Consider the following 22,325-nt stretch of genomic DNA (forward strand, 5'->3'; position numbering starts at 1 on the left):
CCGAGAGCCACGTGACTCAGCATCACACGTGGCCTCCACATCCCTGGTCTCCGTCTGCCCAGAATAGGAGCTGCCTTGGAGGTCATTGTCAGGGCTGGGAAGTGCTTTGAGGAGTAAGAGCGCCGGACACTCTGGGGGCAGACTGAAGATTCTGGGCTTTGTTTGGTTCTGGGAACATTCACTGGCCCACATTTGGGAGGGGAGACAGACGGCAAACAGCTAATGGGGACAAGAGATGATCAGACACATCATGAAAGCACAGAGAGAGGAGCAGAGGGGACCTCGGAGGGCTCCTGGGCACACCATGTGCTGGGGTGTCCTGTCTGAGGGGAGCGGGTGGGCCCTAAGGGCAGCGGGTCAGGGCAGGGGTGAGGGGCACAGGGTGGGGCAGGTCCCCGCATGAGCACCTGCCTGCACTACAGGCAGAGGACGGAGCAGGGGAGGATGAGTGGCCAGAGACTCTGGGGCCAGCGAGGGTGGGGGTGCCAGGGCAAGGCCACCATGTTCACGCCTGTGCCTGCCCCCCTGCTCCGGCCAGGTGCACCTGATGAAGCCAGATGCAGTCCCCAAGGCGTGCTGCGCCCCCACCAAGCTGAGCGCCACCTCCGTGCTCTACTACGACAGCAGCAACAATGTCATCCTGCGCAAGCACCGCAACATGGTGGTCCGGGCCTGTGGCTGCCACTGAGGCCAGTGCCCACCGTGGGGGGACCCCCCGCCGAGGGTAGGCCCCTCTCCAGAGCCAGGAAACCTTCCAGGGCCATCACTGCTCAGGTGGAGTGGCAGGGAGGGCCCGCCACACTCCTGCCACAGCCTGCCAGGGTCTCCCCAGACCTCTCTGCCCCTTCCCTGGGCTTTGTGGCAGATGGGCTGGCGCAGCTCTGACAGGCCTAACGCCCTCAGCAGCCCCAGACACACAGACCGCATTGGGTTCCAGTTGGAAGTCCTGCCTTAGGACGCATGCTGGGCCACCCCAGCCCAGACTGGCTGGCCCAGGCCCATCTGAGGGGCATCTGGAGCGTGAGGCCGGCTGGCTGGGCTCTGAGCAGGGAGGGGGCGTCTTCCCCTTTCCAGGCAGCACACTGGGCATTTCCAGAGCACGCACTCGCCTTCAGGACCGTGTATTACTAGCAGTTAGCACATTAGAAACAGAACAACCCGGACAGGCCTCGTACTAAGACAGACAGAAGCCAAGAGGGATGATTTATGGCGTGTCTTCCCCTCCTGTGGGGAAGAGGTGACCACCGCCTGCAGACGTGGATAACCTAGGGGGCGTCCAGTTCCCTCCAACTTTTCCATGTGAGGTTCTGCACTAAGACAAAGTTAGCTCTCAAGAAGTGATGACAGTGGCCACAGTGGGAGGTCCATGGCACTCAGGCCCCTGCTCCCCAGCTCCTCACCCACAGCCAACGTCAGTAAGCAGCCCGGGTGGATTTTCCAGTGACCTGGACTGGCCTCAGAACCCTCAGCACAGAACTCCAGACACCTAGCAGCTTGAGCTCGGGTCCCTCTTCTGCCACACTAAGGAGCAACCATTTCACCCACAGACGATACCTGGGCCACCGCAGGCCGGGCCCAGGGCCAGGGTGGGAACTATCTGGTAGAGTCCAGGACTTAAGAACAGGTTGTTCACCAGTCTGCACCACCCTGTGCGCCCAGGAGCGCCTTCCTATTTCTCAAGACCTGTGAGCCAAAGAAAAGGCCCCTGTCCCAGGGGAGTGACAGGCAGTAACAAGGCTGGCCCCGGGTGGGGAGGTTCCCGGAAACCACTGTTCTCCTTGGAGCAGCCGCCCCAGGCAGTTGGGCTGTTTATTTGATTTCTGACTTGCTAAGCCTGTAATTTACCTGCTGGAACAGAGAGAGTCCAGCTGCCCGAACCCTAAAATACTGTGTCATCAAAAGCAGCTCGTGGGCCCGCCCCACCCCACAGACACAGCCCAGCCCAGGTGGAGCCCTCCATGTGCCCAAGGATGAGTCCTTCAGGAGTCGCTCTGCACCCCGAGGAGGGGCCTGGGCCAGCAGGTGTGGACGTTGGGGCCCTGCTGCAGGACAGCGGCCCCTCCACAGGGATGGGGAGGGGAGTCTGGAGTGAGTGCAGAGGGAGACCCTCCCCGTGTACACCGAGGGTGCACCCAGACTATCTGCGAGGTGGGCAGTTCCCTAGTAGCACGGGGCTGTGACCTCAGGCTGGCAGGGATTGGAGCACAAAGTGGCTGGAGTGTCAGGAGACCTGTATTCTGGTTCCAACTCGGCCACTGACCTGTTTGCTATCCAGACAAGGCCCCTTCCAGATTCAAGCTTCAGTTTCTCTTCTGTGACATGGGGACACAGGACTCCTTCCTCAGCCTGAAACCCGGACCCTCCCTTCTCTGCCATGGCCCAGACATAGCTTGAGTCCAGCTGCCACAGGACATGAAACCTGCCATCTGGGGACCTTAGCTAATGGCTCTCTCCTCCCAGCATCAAGGCAGTGGAGGTTTGGAGACTTTGGACAAATGTCAGTATTTGGTCTCTCCAGCGCCTAGCACATAACCTGGCATGCTCTGGAAAGCTTGTAAAATGAATGCTTTAAAGGTGCAGACTGCCTTGGCCACTGGGTATGCCGAGCAGGCACATCGTACCATAATCTGAGTCCCTTTCTGTACAATCAGGCCAAAAGTAGACTGGTCATCGCCTTTCAGACAGACTTCTAGAACCTCCAGCCATCCAGGCAGCCACCAAATGGAAACCAAACAAAAAAGGCTTCAGAGAACAATGGATGCAAAGTCAGTAAAGGGACAGACATCTTGTTTACATGGTTGCCCTGGCAGCCCAGACTTCGTTCAAGGCTGCACATTAGAAGCCTAAGGCTGGTCACCTCAGGCCCACTGACAGCAAAGGAATGCTTCCAGGAAGAGAGGCCAGAGGAATAGCCAAGTTTGAGGCCCTTAGTGTATGTGGGGGGGGAGGGGGGCACTGCTCTGTGTGCCTCCCCCGCCAGTGCATCTCCACCATTATAGCACAGCCCTGGCCGGATGCCAGCCCATCAGGCAAAGCCCTGTTCTTGGGTCTCTCTGAAGGGACGTGGATAACATGCTTCAAGAAATGCCCAGAACTACACAGGAAAGGGGGCTGTGAATAAGGCAGGGTGGGTTTTGGAGCCAGGAGACCTGGCATGGAATTCTGGCTCTGCCTCTTGTTAAACTGACCAAATTCTGAGGTAGAAGATTTTTCCCTCTCAATGGGGTATCGGTTCTGCCCTTCCAAGGCCATCAGGGGCAGATCAGGTGGGATCTGGTGCGTCCACGAAAGCACTCGGCACGGCGTCTGCATGGTGTCCAGTGACCGGCATCTGCCAGAGGTCTTAGTTTGAATGAATGTGTGTATCTGGGCCTCCCCTGTTGGCCTTGCTGTTAACACCTGCTCCTCCCAGAATATGTCCAGGAGATGTTGTGTTACTTTAAAGCTGCACTTTTCCTAAAAAATCTAAATGTGGTCCTATCTCGGGAGGAGGTAGGGACTCACACAGTCCCCTGCCTGTGGAAGTCCCAGCCTCCAGGGACAAACAGGGACTCACAGTGAGCCATGCGACCTGGCACCTCTGCTGAGGACGGAGCTGTTGTGTCCCCACTCCCGACATCCAGCACCGACCTGTGAACTCCAGGAAGCTGAAGTGGAGGTGTCCTGGAATTTCTCTTCTTACTGGGAAGCCTTGAGCAAGCACTTGGTTCTTTAAAATTTTTTTCCTTGCTGAAGAAAATATTATGTGTGCGCCAGGGAAATTTTTGAAAATAAAAAGCAGAATACAAATACACATAATCCCAGCACACAGAGCTAAGCATTGTTAATAATCCCTTCCAGTCTTTTTCCTTGACACACATGTCTGTCTTTATATAGAATATATGGATTTTTTGCAAAGTTAGGATCATATTCTATGCACTACTTGATCTGATTTACTCAATCTATGACATATTTAGAAAATTTGTTATTAAATCTTCTTTGAAAACATAACTTGCAGCATCCTATCCCTTGACCTCTGTCCCAGTTCTGTCACCATTCTTTCCCTGGAGGCAGGTGTGGGGCACCCACGACCCTGCTCTCGGGAGCCCTGGCCCAGCCCCGGAAAGGCAGGCAGCCGGGTGCTCGGGTCACCAGCCAGGAATCTCGGGACCCTACATCTCACCACCTGCAGGGGGGTGGTTACGGGTGGACCCCTGTGATGGGGAAGCCCTCGCACAACAGAGAGAGTGCGGCTGCCACCCTGTGGTTCCCGGTCTGCCGGCTTCCTGCTGGTCCTGCCTTCCCAGGGCGACCAGGGAAGCAAAGTAAGGGACCCGGCCCTCCCACCTCCCAGGTTCACAGGGTTGTGACGGGTCCTCCCTCCTGGGGCTCCAGGCCAGCCTGCTCCCTCCCCTTCCCCACATGCCCTCCTGAGAGCCAGCCTTGTTGAGGACGTGGCAGACCTGTCTCCTCTCACAGACGTCACACCAGCCCCGAGCAGCTGCCATTATCCTGGCCTCACTGCTGCCTGTCCTGACAGCCATGACTGGGCAGCAGTGAGAGGGAGGCCTGGGTTAGGGAGCAAGGGTCCCTGCTGGGAATCCTGCAGGTGGAGATCCCAGCCACAGAGGGGGACGAGTCCCACCCAAAAGCAGAGGCCAAGGTTGGCCTACGATGCCAGAGACCGGGCTAGCAGCATCCCCTCCCCCACAGGAGCTGGCCTGGGGTCCCAAGCCAGTGGGCTTCTCTCCTCCCTTCCAGGCTCAACCTGACTTCAACCCAAAATGAGAACCAGCCCTGCCCAGCGGTTCCTGAGCTTCAAGCCTTATCTAGAGCCCCTGGCCGGCAGCAGGGGAGCGGGCGGCAGCCCTGGACATTGTTTCTGGTGACCGATGGGACATGCTGGGAGGTGGCCCGGCTGCCAAACACTGGTGTAGGCAGCGTGGTATGCCACACTACAAGCTGTGGCACCAGACTTCGATTTCCACTGGTTATGGGTCCGGGGGTGGGAAGCATCTCTGGCTGACTCCCCAGCACCAAGCACACAGGAGTCTCCGGGCCTTCTCAGTGCAACAGTGCCGACCAGTGGGTCAGTGACTGAACAACGGGTGGCCTGGTGCCCATCACACTCACGGCCATGTGTGAGGGCACCAGTGGAGCCTAGCTCAGCTACCTTGCTGGCCTGGGAGCAGGGGACACGAGGACCGAGGCCCTCCTGCACCAGCTCTGACCTCGGCTGCTTGCGGGGGTCGGACAAGGGTGGGAGACGGCGGGGGAGGGTCTTGGCCTTGGAAGATGGTTCAGTCACAGCTGCAACCTCTGCAGACTCCTGGGACCTGGCTGGCGGGCAGCAGCACAAAAGCTAGGACTTATGTTATGGGAAGTGACGCCCTCAGAGGGGTGTGTGTGCACACTGCCGACAGCCCTTCGAGCAGGCCCCTCAGAATCTAGGATAACACCATGTGGATCCTTAGTTTTTTGCTCAATGGACAGTCAAGGAAATGGTGAGCAGAGCTGCTTAAATCATTTTAGATTGGTTTGTGCTTTCATTTCTACTTTGTAACCAGGCTAAGCCCCAGTGTAGCTCACAGTCTAGCCACTCAAAAGGTAACTGTGGATTCGTCTCGGGAACGCAAAACTGGTTTAACATCCAAAAAGCAATACAATACAGCACCTTAACAGAATAAAGTACAAAAGACACACAATTCTCTCCATAGACACGGAAAAGGCATGTTATAAAACCAACACCTTCTCATGATAAGCACTCAACAAAAAAGGAATAGAAGGGAACTTCCTGAGTCTGATAAAGAGCACCTACAAAAAAACCCCCACATGGTGAAGACCAGATATTTCCCCCCTAAAGGCAGGAATAATACCAAAATGTCTGCCCTCACCACTTCATTCAACATTGTACTAAAGGTTCTAGTCAGGGGAAATGGCAAAAAAATGAAGTGAAATTTGCAGATGACATGATATGGTGGTATACAAAAAATCCTAAGGAATTCACTAGAAAACTATTAGGACTAATAAATTCAGCAAGGTTGCAGAATATGAAATCAATGTACAAAAATCAGTTTCTATACTCTAGCAATGAACAATCTGAAAATGAAATCAAGAAAACAATTCTAGGGGTGCCTGGGTGGCTCAGTCAGTTAAGCATCTGCCTTTGGCTCAGATCATGGTTCCAGGGTGCTAGGATCGAGCCCCATGTCGGGATTCCTACTCAGTGGGAAGCCTCCTTCTCCCTCTCTGCCTGTCACTCTCCCTGCTTGTCCTATCTCACTCTCTTGTCAAATAAATAAATAAAATCTTTAAAAAAAGAAATAACTCCATTTCCAATAACAGCAATAAAATTAAAAACTTAGGAATAAATTCAACACCCTCGCTTCTGCCCTCTGCTGGCCCTGCAAAATGTCTGGGTCCCTGGCCTTGTGAGCTCCCTGTCTCCTTCTCCACATTCCTTGTCCCTTGTAGGCCAAGGGTAGGCTGGCTTTGCCCAATAAAGAGGTTTCCTGGGGAAAAAAAAAAAAAAGAAAATATAGGCTTATACTCTGGTAACGATAAAATATTACTGAAAGAGGTGAAAGGAGACCTAAACAAATGGAAAGACCCCCATGTACAGACTGGAAAACTTAATACTGTTTAGATGGCAACACCTTCCAAACTGATCTATCGATTCAGTGCAACCTCTATCAAAATCCCAGCTGGTTTTTTTGCAGAAATTGACAAGTTATTCCCAAAATTCATGTGGAAATGCTAGAGACCTAGAATAGCCAAAACAATCTGAAAAAAAAAAAGAACAAAATCATGGAGGACACACACTTGCCAAATTCAAAATGTACTATGGAGCTGAAGGATACATGACAGCATGGGACTGGCATGGGACAGATCTACAGATCAACGAGACGGCATAGAAAGGCCAGAAATACAACCCAGGGATGGTTTTATTGGCATCAACAGGGATGCCAAGACATTTAAACAGGAAAAGAACAGCCTTTTCAACAGCTGATCCTGCAACAACTGGGCATCCACATGCAAAAGAAGGAAATGAGACTTCTTTTCTCACACCATAACACAAAAATTAACTCAAAATGGATCAAAGTCCTAAATGTAAGAGCTAAGCCATAAAACTCTTAAAAGAAAATATAAGAGTAAATCTTCATAATCTTAGGTTAGGCAAAACTTTCTCAGTTATGATGTCAAAAATATACTGATGGAAGAAAAAATAGATAAATTGGACTTCAGCAGAATTAAAACCTTTGTGCTTCAAAGCACACTGTAAAGAAAGAAGGCAACATCCCACAGAATGACAGAAAACACTTGCAAATCATGTATCTGATAAGAGACCTACACCTAGAATATTAAAAGAACTCTTGCAATTCAATAATAATGATGATGCTAAGCTGAGCAGGCAGCTAGGTGGGCGGCGTTGGCGCGGACAGAGACAAGGAAGAGGGGAGGAAGTGTCTGGCAGGGAAGCAGCAAGAGAGCCCGTGAGCTCTGAGACCAGCATGGCTGATGGGAGGGCAGGAAGCCCTGGGACTGGAAGGGACAGGCGAGGGTGCTGGCTCTAAATGGGGTAAGACTGCCCCCTCGAGGCTACTTGGAAACTTCAAGGTTTATGTTTTGGTTGTTGGTAATCCTGGGGTGATATTGGCATTACAGGGAAGGGAGCAAGGAATCATTGTCTTGCAATGTCCCACGTAAGGAAGAATAAATCTTTTTCTTTTCTGTTTTTTTAAAGCAGGCTCCCTGCCCAGCATAGAGCCTAACATGGGGCTTGAACTCGTGACCCTGAGATCAAGACCTGAGCTGAGATCAAGAGTTGGACACTTAACTGACTGAGCTACCCGGGTGTCCTAAGGAAGAATTATTCTTAATCCTCTCAGACTTTCAAATGCCCTGAGAAACATTCATGTAGCAGAGAATTATCTTAAGAACATAACTCCATTTTACATACAAATCCAAAGACTTATAGGAGCTCCTGGGGGACTCAGCTGGTTAAGTGGCCAACTCTTGGTTTTGGCTCAGGTCATGAACTCAGAGTCCTGGGATCAAGCCCTGCATTGGGTTCCACACCCAGTGGGAAGTCTGCTTAAGATTCCTTCTCCCTCTCTGTGTGCCCCACGACGCCCCCAACCCACTCTGTCTAAAATAAATTAAATAAAAAATTTTTTTTCAAGATTTTATTTATCCATTCAAGAGAGTGAGCAATTGGGAGAGCACAAGAGGGAGAAGGGGGGGGAGAAGCGAGGGAGAGGGAGAAGTGGACTCCCCCCGGTGCAGCGAGCCCGATGCAGGACTCGATCCTAGGACCTTGGGACCACGACCCCAGCTGAAGGCAGATGCTTAACTGACTGAGCCACCTAGGTGCCCAATAAATAAATAAACCTTAAAAAAAGAAAAAACTTTATTTTTTGCATTGAATTTTTCCAGAAACAGACCTACCACATAAACTGAGGAAACATTTAATTATTTTCTTTTTTTCTTAAAGATTTTATTTATTTATTTGACAGAGAAAGGTCACAAGTAGGCAGAGAAGCAGGCAGAGAGAGAGGGGGAAGCAGAGCAGAGAGCTGAGCAGAGAGCCCGATGCAGGGTTTGGTCTCAGGACCCCGAGATCATGACCTGAGCCAAAAGCAGAGGCTTAACCCACTAGGCACTCAGGCGCCCCTAATTTTTTTATTTTGTTCAGAATTTTACCAAGAGATTTTCGGTTTCAGAAAATCACAGTACTGTGATCCTGCCAACAGAACACCTCTGTATCTGTCCGCCCTGCTTACCGTGGCTCTCGGCAGAAGTGCACGTTTAAATATTTCACATGGGGCGCCTGGGTGGCTCAGTCATTAAACGTCTGCCTTCAGGTCACGATCCCAGCGTCCTGGGATGGAGCCCCACATCAGGCTCCCTGCTCAGTGGGAAGCCTCTCTCTTCCTCTCCTGCTCCCCCTGCCTGTGTTCCCTTTCTTGCTGTCTCTGTCAAATGAATAAATAAAACCTTAAAAATAAATAAATAAATAAATATTTCACGTTTAGTTGTGTCCAAGCATTTAACACACTATTTCATTAGAACTCACTTTCATTTTTTATCATACTCTAATCATATTATAATTTTATCATATTATAATCATGACATAACACTATTTTCTAAAAACTATGTGTTGGAAATATCTAAGAGCTGGGACTTTAATTTCCACCAAGTAAACAATCAGGTCCAAGAAGCAGACACTGGGCTAAGAGGTTAAGAAACCACAAAGGGTTGAGCTCTGCGTCTCTGCAACACCTCAGAGGTCGGGCGGGAGGAGGAGACGGGAGACAGGCGCAGCAGCCAAGGAGGATCTGAGTGGCGGCCGAAGTGGACTGCAGTGATGCGCAGGGAGCCACTCAGATCTCCTTCAAGACCGCCCCCTCACTCTCTCACCTCCTGGGAGCCTGAGACGCTACCAGGCCCGGGAGAAGCTGCATCCCAGGAAATGTCCTCCGAGGAAGGGAGCTGCTCACCCCTCCTGGGAATCGGCCAGAATTCATGACCCGGGGAGGGGGGTTTCAGAGGCCTGGCCCCCAGGCCTCAATTTAGAACAAGTCAGAAGGGCTATCAAAGCGCCCGTGTCCCGCTGGGACCAGCCAAGGCTTCAGTGTGACTGCACGGTGGCTCCACTACCCTCTCTGCCCAATCTGCTCCCCTCGCGCCCCTGCGAGAGTGGTCCCTGAGGTCCCTCCCTGATAAGCTTTCCACGTGCAATCCTCCAGGAGTCTGTTTCCTACAAAGTCTGACCTAAATTATAGCCAAAAACTGAAGGAAAAAAAAAAATCAAGTAGCGGCAATGCGAGTGTGTTTTTCAGAAATAGAGCAATAGAAGCCAAAATAAACATCTGACAGAAATGAATGTTGCCTTTGGGAGGCAGAAAAATTACGATACTGGGGAGGGAGCAGAAGAACATCGCGTTATGACAAACTTCACAACGATTTTCTTTAAACTGTGTGCAATGATGACGTCGATAAACGTCCTCTGCCTTCAGCCCAGGTCATGATCCCAGGGTCCTGGGATCAAGCCCCACATCGGGCTCTCTGCTCAGCAGGGAGCCTGCTTCTTCCACTCTCCCTCTGCCTGCCTCTCTGCCTACTTGTGATCTCTGTCAAATTAAAAAAATAAAAATAATAAAAAATTTTAAAAAATAAAAAACTTTAAAAATAAAAAAGAAACTTCTTTAAAAAAAAAAGAAAGAATATGTAAGAAAATAGGAAACATACAACACCGGTGAATAGCAGCTACCTCAAAGAGATGTGGAGGGGTGGGGGAGGGGGGAGCAGTGAGGAGAAAAAAATGTCAGCTTTCAATTTAAAGCCACACATGGACGCTTCAAAGTGGGGAAAGTTGGCAGCGGCTCCTTAAGCAAGCGGCCGAAGTTATCGTCACAAATACTAGCAGTGACCTCTTCATGCACGTCCTTACGCGATGTCCTAGTGAGGCGTTCCAGGGAGAGGACCTCACTGGGGAGTACCAGGCAAACACTGAGAAACGGTCTTAAAAAACAGTTCTCTTCAAAGTCATCGAGATCAAGAAAGACACTGAGACCCTGCTCCAAACAGAGGGAGACTAGAGTCTGGACCCTGCCATGCAGCGTGAGTCCTTGCCAGGGAAGGCCAACCGCTACGGTTACTAGAAAGGGCGATACTGGGGAAGGGGACGAGATCTGAGCGCGGCCTGAAGACGAGAAACAGTGCACAGATGCTCGATTTCCTGATTTTGATGGTCACGCTGTGATCACGTAAGGGAACATTCTTGTTCTTAGGAAATATATACTCAACTATTTAGGGATCAAGAGGCATGGTATCTTCAACTTCCTCTCAACTGGCAGAGTAGGGAGGGGGCAAGTTTATCTATCTGTGTGTATGAATTAAATGGAAAAGAGTAGGAGGCAAAAATAAATTAATGAGTGGATAAAGGCTATATGAGTTCCCTGTACTATTCTTACAGAATTCTTATTCCACTTATCTGTAAGCCTGCAAATATATCAAAACAAAACTAAAAAAAAAAAAAAAAAATACAATTTATGAGTTTCAACTGCCTATTCTTTCTAATGTTCCCAAAACTGTGTGCTCAGGCTCATGTGATGAGATGCTGGGGTCCCGGATGCCTCGGAAGGGCTCAGATAAAAAGTGCTAAAGTCTCTGATTCCAGGCAGCTTCCTCCCCAGCCTGCTTGGCCTCCAGCATCCTGCCCCGAGTCCCGCTCACCTGCCGTCACGGGGACAACGTCCGAACGCAGCAGCATCTGGATGCGGCCGGCTGGCTTGTTCCCAGTCTTGGTGTCCATGTACTCCTGAGGGTTTGAGCGGGCCTTTTTTGCCATGGGCTCCCCCTAGACGCAGAAGAAATAGTCAGGCCGGAGAGCACCCTGCCTCCCCAAGCCAGAGACTGAGTCTTCTGCATCCACACCAAGAACCCAGATGCGGGGAGTGGGCTGCAGCCAGGTGCTCTCAGGGAAGGTTTGGGGCCACAGAAGGGGAGGTGGAAGGCAGCTACTAGCTGGACCCCCAGTGATAGGGACCCCCCACACACATTTTGATGGTCACACTGTGATCACGTAAGGGAACATTCAGCCTGGTCCAGGGTCACAGAACCCCACCTCCCTGGCCTGCAGTGCACCACTCTTCACACCCGCAAATCCCAGTTCAGGAGCACCTGAGTGACTCAGCAGGTTAAGTATCTGCCTCTGGCTCAGGTCATGGTCCCAGGGTCCTGGGATTGAGCCCTAGGTGGGGCTCCCTGATCATTGGGGAGCCTGCTTCTCCCTCTCCCTCTGCCGCTCTCTCTACTGCTCCCCCTGCATCTAGTCTCTCTCTCTGTGTCAAATAAATAAATAAAACCTTTTAAAAAACAAAACAAAATGAAAAACAACCCCAGTTCCAGCCCACCCCCCTTACTCGAGTCACAGGGACCCATGACTTCCCTCCATGCTGGGCCCTACAGGTCCTAGCCTGGCTGCAGCGGAAGCAGAAAGGGCTGCGCTGGGGTGGGGCCCCGAGCACCCAGGAGACAGCGAGGAGGTCAGGCCTTGCCTTGAGCTCCGAGTGCCCCCGATGACTCATTGAGAAATACAGCAGCCAGGATAAGCCCTACCGTCGTTTGCTAGAGGAAACCTCGGTCTCTGAGTTATCTGTGATGTAATGAAGAGGTCAATATAAATGTGTTGAGCTTGCAGGCCAAGTACTGGAACTGTGAAATCAGGCCTCTGAGGTGTCCTGGCCCAGCAGGGGAGCGCTGACCTCGGGGGCGCGGGAGGCGCAGAGCCCAGGCCCCACACAGCCTTCGTTCCCATCGTGGGTCCACCACCACTTCAGAGATGCGATGTGTTGGGCAAGTTATTGGCTCTCCCTGGGCTCAGTTTTGTCACCTTGAGTTGGAGACAGTAGTAGTACTTACCTCCAAGGGTTATCATCAGGATTCAATATTGGTAAAGCACTTAGAACAGTGCCTGGTACAGAGCAAGCAACATTTCAACATCTCTTATAAAAATACTGTCAAAATAATGCCCTAAGTGCCAGGACTGGGGGTGCCAGAGGGTCCCAGAGCCCCTGGAAGCCCAGAAGGGACCTTATCTCACTCCACTGGAGGAGTCAGAAAAGTTTCCTGGCAAAGGTAGCGACTGAGCTCAGCGATGAAAGGTGAGTAGGAGTGAGTAAGATAAAGTCGGTTGGAAAGAGAACGTCCAGGCCAAGGAACTGCTATGTGAAAACACAGAGATTTCTAAGGACCTACAAACTCTGTCCTAGAATGCCAAATGGGGACACAACGTGGAGACATGAGTGGGGTCCAAACACGGAGGGTCCTTCTGGGCCCCTGAAGGAGCCTGGACTCATCGCTGCAGAAGAGGAGTCCTCAGGCGGCTTGGGGAGAGCCATATGGCCTGCTCTGAGCCTCAGAAAGCTCCCTCTGGCTGCTCAGGACAGGAGCAAAGAGACCCATGGCGGGGACACCAAGCTAGGGAGTGGTTGTCACTATTCTTAGGAGCGATGAGAGAGGCTGAGCCAAGCCCCCGCGGCGGGAACGAACAGGAGAGAAGATGCGAGCCGACGCAGAGGGAACATTAGCAGGGTATATGGCAACACAGCAGGTGTGGACGGTGGTGCGGGGCCGGAGAGAGCCCAGAAGCCCCTGGTTTGGGCGGCTGCGGGAGACACCAGAATTCACTCAGATCGGGGACTCACGATGGTCAGGCCGGAAGGAGAGAGGAAATCCAGTTAGCATGTACTATGCTGATCTATGGTGACTGGGAGAGAGGAAATCCACTTGGGACAGGCTCTGTTGATTTATGGTGACTGGGAGACATGCAGGCAGAAACACATGAAACTCAGCAGAGAGGTCAAGGCTAGCCCTGGCCATCAGGAAATCAGCAGCAGGCTGAGTGGCTGGCTGAGTGGCTGTGATAAGCCCAGGCACAGGCCACAGTGGCCGAAACTGCAGGGGCAGCGTGCAGAGAGGAGCCGGGGGCTAAGCGAGGCGCTCCCACCAACACCACTGCTCCAAGGGTGGGCAGATGAGGGGGAGCTCACTTATTTACTCCCAGAAGCAAGGGTCGCGATGGGGTATGGAGACGCAGGAGAAAGTGTTGAGGCAGGAAGCGCCTGGCACCTGGTACATTCTGAGGGGCTGGGGCCTCTCTGGAATCAGGCTAGGAAGAGGAAGACAGCGAGCTGGTGCCAAAGGCTTCGGTGAGGCTGCAGGAAAGGTCAGGAGGATGGTGGGCGCTGGTGAGGGGGTGTCCTCACGGTCCTTTCTCAGCTCAGACCCCCATCAGGCAGTCACAAGCCAGTACCCAAGCACGCACAGCGACTTCTCACCCAGAGCCCCGCGTGGAGGAGAAAGCCTCCTCTCAGCTCACCCAGCGCCGCCCACCTCAGAAAGTGCCAGCCCTTCTGGGGAGGCGCATGCCTTCCATCTCACCTCCTGGGCTTCCTCTGACAGGCTCCGACCCTTCTTCCTCTATATTCTCTTCGAGAGTCTTCCCAGAAAACTTCTTCAGGCAGTCATCACTGCCCACACTGAAAGGAAAGAATCAAATAAATGCTCAGAAATTCCAGCTGCTGGCCCACAGCTCGCTAGCTGTGCCCAGTCCTTCGCTATTCTGTCAGCAAAGTGGACGCCCCGTGGGGCTCTCACGCAGAGGCAGATGAGAGAACCAAAGCAGGACTGAAACGAGCCAAAAGGGAAGTCCTAGCCGCTGTCAAGGCTGGAAGGGCACAGTCTGTGTCTACGTCCCGGAGCAAGACTTGCATGGGGACAATGGCTCTAGCTTTGCGGAGAATCTCAGCCTCTGTTTCCAGGCAGCTGCCGCATGCCCTTCCCTGCCATACCCCTCTACCCGTGGACACATGCCACCGCGGCAGCAAATGTCTCTAGCTGTGTCTCTAATAAATAAATAAAAATCTTAAAAAAAAAAAAAAAAGGCAGCAGAGGCAAAGCTTAGGACATGACAAGGAATCTGCAGTTGTCCCCACTCTCCTGGTCATGATGAGCCTTCCTTAATCTTCACCAGGTTGGCTAAATGGACACGAATTATCCGCCCACAGAATTCAATTCATTCTGAAAAGACTGCAATACAACTCAGCTTCTTAAACCTTGTTTTATTTTTTTTTTAAGGTTTTATTTATTTGACAGAGACGGTGAGAAAGGGAACACAAGCAGGGGGAGTGGGAGAGGGACAAGCAGGCTTCCTGTCAAGCAGGGAGCCCGACTCGGGGCTTGATCCCAAGACCCTGGGATCATGACCTGAGCTGAAGGAAGATGCTGAACTATTGAGCCATCCAGGTGCCCCTTAAACTTTGTTTTTTTTTTTTAAAAAAAAGGACACCTGGGAGGCTCAGTCATTAAGCGTCTGCCTTCAGCACAGGTCATGATCCCAGGGTCCTAGGATCGAGGCCCACATCGGATCCCTGCTCGGCAGGAAGCCTGCTTCTCCCTCTTCCACTCCCTCAGTTTATGTTCCCCTTCTCTCTGTGTCTCTCTCTGTCAAATAAATAAATAAAATCTGAAACAAACAAAAAAAAAAAGATTCCATTTACTCCTAAGAAGCCTGAGACTTGCTCATGATTAATTCTGTGCTGGGAGCCCACACTCCCCCAATGGCAAACTAAGCACAAAGCTAAACTATCCCTGAGCCACCACATACTTCTTTTTTTTTCAACACCAACAGAAAGTTCTGTGCTGGCATCTTCGGATCTGAGCTCAGAACTTGGAAATTATAAGGGTAAATGCAGTTACCATGTAGAGTCCACTTTAAAAAATCAAGATCAGAGGTGCCTGGGTGGCTCAAGATCAGGAGCACCTTTGGCTCAGGTGCTGGGATCAAGCCCCGCATGGGGCTCCCAGCTCAGCAGGAAGTCTGCTTCTCTTTCTCCCTGGCCCCCAACAAGTTCTCTAATTAAATCTTTATGAAAAAAATCAAGATCAGCACTAAATGGGAGACAAAACAGTATTGCTGGCTGGTGGGGGACATGTCCGATGAAAGAGTAACAGAGAACATGGAACAATGTATAGGAATATTTTATTATCCAAGAATAACTGATACTGGGAAACGATAAGTAGATAGATTTTTTAAAAAGGTTTTTTAAAAAGGTTTTGGGTGACTCAGTTGATTAAACGTCTGCCTTCGGCTCAGGTCATGATCCCAGGGTCCTGAGATCCAGCCCCACGTTGGGCTCCCTGCTCAGCAGAGAGCCTACTTCTCTTCTCCTTCTACCTGCCACTCTGCTCTCTGTCAAATAAATAAATAAAATCTTTAAAAATAAAAAGGTTTGTTTTGGTTTTTTTCATGAAAACTAAAAAAAAAAAAAAAACCAATTCTTAATTTAATGAGTCATAATTAGAGCTATCCTCTTACTCTTAGAAACACAGATGAATCAAGTACTAATTTCACTTCTAGCAATTAAGAAAAAAATTGAAAACAGCATGACATATCCTTATTTCATATTCAGTCACGAAGACTGATCATAAGGAAAATAAAAGATTGATCATAAAGATAAAAAAGGGGAGAGTGCAAACATTTAAGAGTTGTTGTAGGCAAAACAATGGTGCCCTCAAGATGTCCACAGCCCATTCCCCAGAACCTATGAATATGCAGAATTACATGGCGAGAAGGAAGTAAGGTTGCAGATGGAATTAAGGTCGCTAGTCTGCTGACCTTAAAATAAGGATATCATACTGGATTACTCAGATCACCCAGGGTAATCCCAGGGGGGCTCGAAATGTGCAGAGGAAGGAGGAATTAGTTGCAGAGTGGTACAGCGTGAGAAAGACTCACCTGGCCACTGCTGGCTGGAAGACAGAAGGAACCAAAAGCCAAGGAATGAGGTCAATCTCTATAAGCTGGAAAATGAAAAAAAAAGAGACTCTCCCTAGACCCTCCAAAAGGAATGGAGCTCTGCTCACTCAGACCCACTCTGGACTTCTGACCTCTAGAACTATAAGATAATGCATTTGTGCTGTTTTGCTTTTTCTTTTTAAGATTTTATTTAATTATCTGACAGAAAGATGAACACAAGCAGGGCGAGGGAGAGGGAGAAGCAGGCTCCGCGCTGAGCAGGGAGCACGATGTGAGGCTCGATCCCAGGACCCTGGGGTCATGACCTGAGCTGAAGGCAGACGCTTAACAACTGAGCCACCCAGGTGCCCCCATTCATGGTGTGTTGTTTTTTTTTTTAAAGATTTTATTTATTTATTTGACAGAGAGAGATCACAAGGAGGCAGAGAGACAGAGAGAGGAGGAAGCAGGCCCCCCGCCGAGCAGAGAGCACGATGCGGGGCTTGATTCCAGAACCCCAGGATCATGACCTGAGCCGAAGGCAGAGGCCCAACCCACTGAGCCACCCAGGCACCCACATTCATGGTGTTTTTAAAGCCACTAAATTGGTGGTAATTTTTTACAGCAGCAGTAGGAATTTAAATCATTTTCTCCTGAAGCACTCAGCCTATCACAATCCTTGCAGGTTTTTTTTGGTTTAACTTTATGAGACAGCCACTTTTCAAGGGCTCAAAAGAGTCTCCGCTCTGTTGACCAGAGCCAACCACAGCCGTTTTCCATGATCATTTTCACACGCTTTGCGGAACCCCACCTCTGGCACCGGCTTCACAGTTTACCCTGCAAGCCATTTACCCACTATTTGCGGTACATCACCCTAGACTGGAGGCCAACAAACTTTCCGTCAAGAGCTAGACGGTAAATATTTTTTGTGGGTCATAGTCTCTGCTGCATATTCTTATTCCCCTCCACAACCCATTAAACATATAAAAAACGACTTAGCTCACAGGCCATACAAAAACAGGCTGCAGGCCGGATGTGGGCTGTTGTCCGAAGTTTGCTGACCCCCAGCGCAGATGCAAACATGTCAGGGAGAGACTGGCCAACACTGACGGTTGGCATTTATGTGAATGTTCAATGGGAAGGATTTGTAAATGATAATTCATTTTGTGAGCAGCCAGTTCCCAGTGACACCCTTCCCATAATGACAACTTCTGCTTCGCAGATAACTTTGAAACTGTAGAAACTGGAAACACAGCAGGCGCCTGAGGGTCTCCTGTATCCTCAGCGAGTATCCCAGAAGGGCTTCAGCAGAAAGCAAAGATTCTCAGCCAGACGAGGCTGTCGGCTGCTGTGAGCGCCCGTTAAGAGACCATGGGTTCGTGCTCACAGTCCCACTCTTCCTGTGACTTGCACTGAAATAAAACCTCAGTAGCACAAGCACAGGAAAAAAGACACATTTTCCTTTCCTACCTACCCACCACCGAGGTTAGATGCATTTAACAAACAGCGCGCACTAACTGCTCGTTAGAGCTGGTGATGTAAGAACGTGTGTTCAGGTTAGGGGAGCAGAACACACACAGGAGCCAGGAGCGGCAACACCAGGCCCCAGAAGGCTTTGGAGCTCTGCAGGGTCTGCCTTCCATATTCTGCCTACATGAGGGGAACTATGAGCCCGGCCTGGTGGACCTTCCTTCATCCAGAATGTCCAGTCCCTCAGCAACAGTCCCCACCAAACCAGGGATCTGGGGGTTGAATGTCCCCCGAAATTTCATGTCCACCCAAATCTCGGAACGTGGCCCTAGTTAGAAATAGGGTCTTTGCGGACATAATTAGTCTAGGTGAGTTCATACTGGATTAAGATGGGCCCTAAGTGCCATGACTGGTACCTTTCTAAGTAGAGGAGACACAGATGCATGCAGGGAACGAGGCCCCGTGCAGACTGGGCAAAGATAGGGCTAATGTGGTTATAAGCCAAAGAACACCAAAGACTGCCAGGAGCTGCCAGAAGCTAGGGAGGGCAGGATTCTTCTCTAGAGCCTTCAGAGGGAGCACAGACCTGCCAGCACCTTGATGGAGGACTTCTAGCCTGCAGAGGTAGAAGAGCTAGGACAGTAAATTTCTGTTGTGTGCAGCCACCCTGCCTGCCGCTCCCCCTGCTTGTGCTCTCTCTCTCTCTCTCGGACAAATAAATAAAGTCTTTATTTTTTTTTTTTTTTTAAAGATTTTACTTATTTGACACAGAGAGAGTAAGAGAGCAGGGGGCTGGGGCAGAGGGAGAGGGAGAAGCAGGCTCCCACTGAGCAGGGAGTCCTGTGCAGGGGCTCAATCCCAGGACACTGAGATCATGACCTGAGCCCAAGGCAGACGCTTAACCAACTGAGCCACCCAGGCGCCCCATAAATAATAAAATTTAAAAAGATAAAGAAATCTGGGGTGCCTGGGTGGCTCAGTCGTTAAGCGTCAGCCTTCAGCTCAGGTCATGGTCCCAGCGTCCTGGGATAAAACCCCACATCGGGCTGTTTGCTCCGAGGGAAGCCTGCTTCTCCCTCTCTCACTCCCCCTGCTTGTATTTCCTCACTCGCTATGCCTATCTCTCTGACAAAGAAATAAAATCTTTAAAAAAAAAAAAAAAAAAAAAGATAAAGAAATCTAATTTTTAGATGCTTCCAGAAATTTTAAAATAATTTTAAGTAAACATGGCTAAACAGGGAAGTGAATTTTTAAACTTCGTACCATCCAATTCTACCACTTAAGGTACTTTCCAGGCATTTTAACAACTTCTGTTTGTAAGACTTACAGAACGTAGATCAAGTTGGTTATCAGTTATTCACTCCATCTGTGGCTCTGTTGGTTAAGCATCTACCTTCAACTTGGGTCATGATCCCAGGATCCTGTGATGGAGCCTCCCGTCGGGCTCCCTGCTCACGGGGAGCCTGCTTCTCCTCTTCTCTCTGCCATTCTCTCTGCTTATCCTCTCTGGCTCTCTCTATTTCTCTGTCAAATAAATAAATAAAATCTTTTAAAAAAATTATTCACTCCAACTGAGCACCAAATGAGTACAGAGTTCGACCTCACTACTGAGTTAGGTGACTACTTGTGAAGAAGCCTAGTGCTTGTCCTCAGGAAAAGGTTATGTTGGCTGGCAGACAGCAAGAGCAACAGGAGTTACTAATTTATAGAATTCAGGGATGGTACAGCACTCAAAAAACGACTCTTACTGTTTTACTTAAGAAACGAAGCTTCAGGGGTGCCTGGGTTGCTCAGTAGGTTAAAGCCTCTACCTTCAGCTCAGGTCATGATCTCAGGGTCCTGGGATCAAGCCCCACATTGGGTTCTCTGCTCAGCAGGGAGCCTGCTTCCTCCTCTCTCTCTGCCTGCCTCTCTGCCTACTTGTGACTTCTGTCTGTCAAATAAATAAATAAAATCTTAAAAAAAAAAAAAAAGAAGAAGAAGAAACAAAGAAACAAAGCTTCAGACAGTTTAAGTATCACACCCAGAGTTAGTGGCACAGCTGGGTTTAAAACTCCTATCTTAGAGAATAACAACCAAGGATCACATAGAAATGTGCACAGTAACTTTGATACCATTTTAAGGGAAACTCCCCCCAGGGTGAGCAGAGGCCAGAGCCCTTACTGTTGCAGCTGAGTGTCCCTGTTGCCCTTTGCTATTTAAAAGCACAGCTGACAACAAAGGAGTTCTGATCAGCAGGTGCAGTGGGGTATAGCTACCTAGCAGGTGGCATGAAACAACACTCAGACCTTTCAAGATTTTTCTAAAACTATCTTCCTACTGAATACTACCATACAGTGTGTATATTAAATGATCAGAAGTCAAAGGCCCCAAATGGTTCCAATGTGGAGAAAGCCTTTCCTCAAATCCAACAAACTGTCAATCTCTGTGAATTTCAGCCCAGAGCCACACCACCACCCTGGCCCTGTTGTCCTCAGAATGTTCCTCTTCCATCACCAAGATCATAGTCATGTTGACCTAGAAAGACATCCTCCTGAATTTTGTTACATACCAACTATACACAGTGTTACACACAACTATACAGGACTTAAATTTTTTTCTGAAATTCTTTTTCTGATGTTAGGAATCTGAAAATGAGACATTGAAAGGTCTCACCTGTTTCACCGGAAGAAACTAAGTATCTGCGATGTCTCCAAAAGGAACAGAAGCAGCATGAAGAACTCTGTCCTCCACCTCCTCTGCCAGCCCACCTGCAAAGACCAAGTGCCTTCTGAACCAATGCCCTCCACACTCCTGGTACAAGCTGCGGCAACACTCTGTTAGCAAGAAAGCAGCGGGGAGGGGATGGAGAGTCCCTAGTCTTGTGGGTATACAATATGATGTGTGAGGAACATTCCTCCCCATCCCCTTTCAGATCTACATCTCGCCTCTAGTTACTCTGATACCTTCATCGCTTCCAGTTTGACTCTCTTTTCTATACAGTCACTAGAGTGAATCCAAGAAAGTGCAAATCCTGTTTAATATTCTCCACAAGCTCATTAATGCCCACCGGACAGAATCCAAATTCCTTAGCACGGCATAGAAGACCCTCCTGACTTGAGCCCCGCCCACCTATCTGTCCTTCTTTCTCCCTTGCTCCCTCAACGCAAATCATTTGCCCCCAAATGCTAAGACTACTTCACCCCTCCAGGGTCTTGCTGCTCTCCGTTCAGGCAACAGCCTTACTCCAGATCTTTCAAACCCAGCTCTGACCTCTGTGCCTTGGGGTAGTTTGCCCTCCCGTATCCAGATGGAGCGCTCCTTCCCCGAAACCCTCAGCTCGACATCAACACTGTCCATCAACCGCTCGCACCGTGGTACTCACCAGCCCCTGCGGTAAAGATGTTTTCCATAATTCTCCACCTACTCTGTGAGTTCCTTCTTCTAAGGGGCCAGGACTGCGGAGTTTACGGAATGAATGGGCAGGAGAGTTTGGAATGCGGTCCGAGGTCACGGTAACAGATCTCACCAACTCTCCCGAGACCAGGGTCAGAGGGGAACGCGTTCTGGGCAGCGCTGGGCTCAGCAAAAGTCGCGGGGCGCTACTCACAGGCTGGGGGAGCAGAGCCACGAGAGACCCGCTCGGTTCGCCTCAGTAGAGTCCCCACACCGCCTCAAAAACCAAAAGCTCGCGCTGGGTGGCAGCCATCTTGCTCCCAGGATCTTCCGCCGGAAGCTGTAGCTAGGCCCTGCCCCAGACCCGCCCCCGCGCGGGCTGCCCCTGGCGCTGTGCTCTCGTCGAGGGGCAGGTGGCTCTTGGTTGCGGGGGTGGGGGTGGGGGTGGGGGGAGTGGGAGGGGTGGTGGTGGTGGTGTCACTCAGAGGGTAACGGAGAGCCCAAATGATAGCCACATTAACTGCGGAAGTCAGAAAATACTGGACTCTACTTCAGACCCGGCCTTTATTTTATTTCTACATATTTTAATGCTGGTGTGATTAACATAATCAACAATGTTATATTCGTTTCTGGTGTACAGTATAGTGATTCAGCGAATCCATATACTGCTATGTGCTCAAGATAAATGTAATCTTTTTTTTTTTTAAAGATTTTATTTATTTATTTGACAGAGAGAGATCACAAGTAGGCAGAGAGGCAGGCAGAGAGAGGAGGAAGGCTCTCTGCTCAGCAGGGAGCCAGATGCAGGACTCGATCCCAGGACCCTGAGATCATGACCTGAACCGAAGGCATCGGCTTAACCCACTGAGCCACCCAGGCGCCCCAAGATAAATGTAATCTTAATCCCCATCACCTATTTTACCCAACACCAACACCCCCCTCACCCCCCCACCCCTGCCAAACCTCCTTTCTGGTAACTATCAGTGGGCACTTGGGCTGCTTCCATAGTTTGGCTATTAAGTAATGCCGCAATAAACATAGGGATGCGTGTATCCCTTTGAATTAGCATTTTTGTATTTTTTAAGATTTTATTTGCCCATTTCAGAGTAAGAAAGAGGGAGTTATCAGGGGGAGGAACAGAGGGAGAGAGAACAGACCCCCAGCCAGGCAGGGAGCCCAACAGAGCTGGCTCGATCCT

The 22,325-nt window shown here is 50.2% G+C and overlaps 1 protein-coding gene and 1 long non-coding RNA gene across 7 annotated transcripts in view; one reads left to right on the forward strand and one right to left on the reverse strand.

Annotated features, from left to right (window-relative positions):
- BMP8A (bone morphogenetic protein 8a) overlaps nucleotides 1-3,981 on the forward strand; it is a 34,594-nt gene extending 30,613 nt beyond the window's left edge. The window contains exon 7 of the mRNA XM_059377379.1: nucleotides 539-3,981. Within this exon, the coding sequence (XP_059233362.1) occupies nucleotides 539-688 (150 nt within the window). The 3' untranslated portion in view covers nucleotides 689-3,981. The remainder of the gene's footprint in view (nucleotides 1-538) is intronic.
- Nucleotides 1-21,453, reverse strand: part of LOC132002272 (uncharacterized) — a 31,004-nt gene extending 9,551 nt beyond the window's left edge. The window contains exons 1-7 of one of the 6 annotated variants that reach the window (XR_009399790.1): nucleotides 21,117-21,453; nucleotides 20,408-20,502; nucleotides 19,080-19,276; nucleotides 13,927-14,024; nucleotides 11,218-11,341; nucleotides 8,763-8,954; nucleotides 8,132-8,370 (exon numbers count right to left, since the gene is read on the reverse strand). This is a non-coding gene — a long non-coding RNA (uncharacterized LOC132002272). The other 5 variants (XR_009399792.1, XR_009399788.1, XR_009399787.1 and 2 more) reach the window with 5 other exon arrangements.
- Between the last annotated feature and the right edge of the window lie 872 nt (nucleotides 21,454-22,325).

The sequence above is a fragment of the Mustela nigripes genome, chromosome 14 (genome assembly GCF_022355385.1).
Source record: "Mustela nigripes isolate SB6536 chromosome 14, MUSNIG.SB6536, whole genome shotgun sequence".
In the NCBI taxonomy this organism is placed as follows: Eukaryota; Metazoa; Chordata; class Mammalia; order Carnivora; family Mustelidae; genus Mustela; species Mustela nigripes.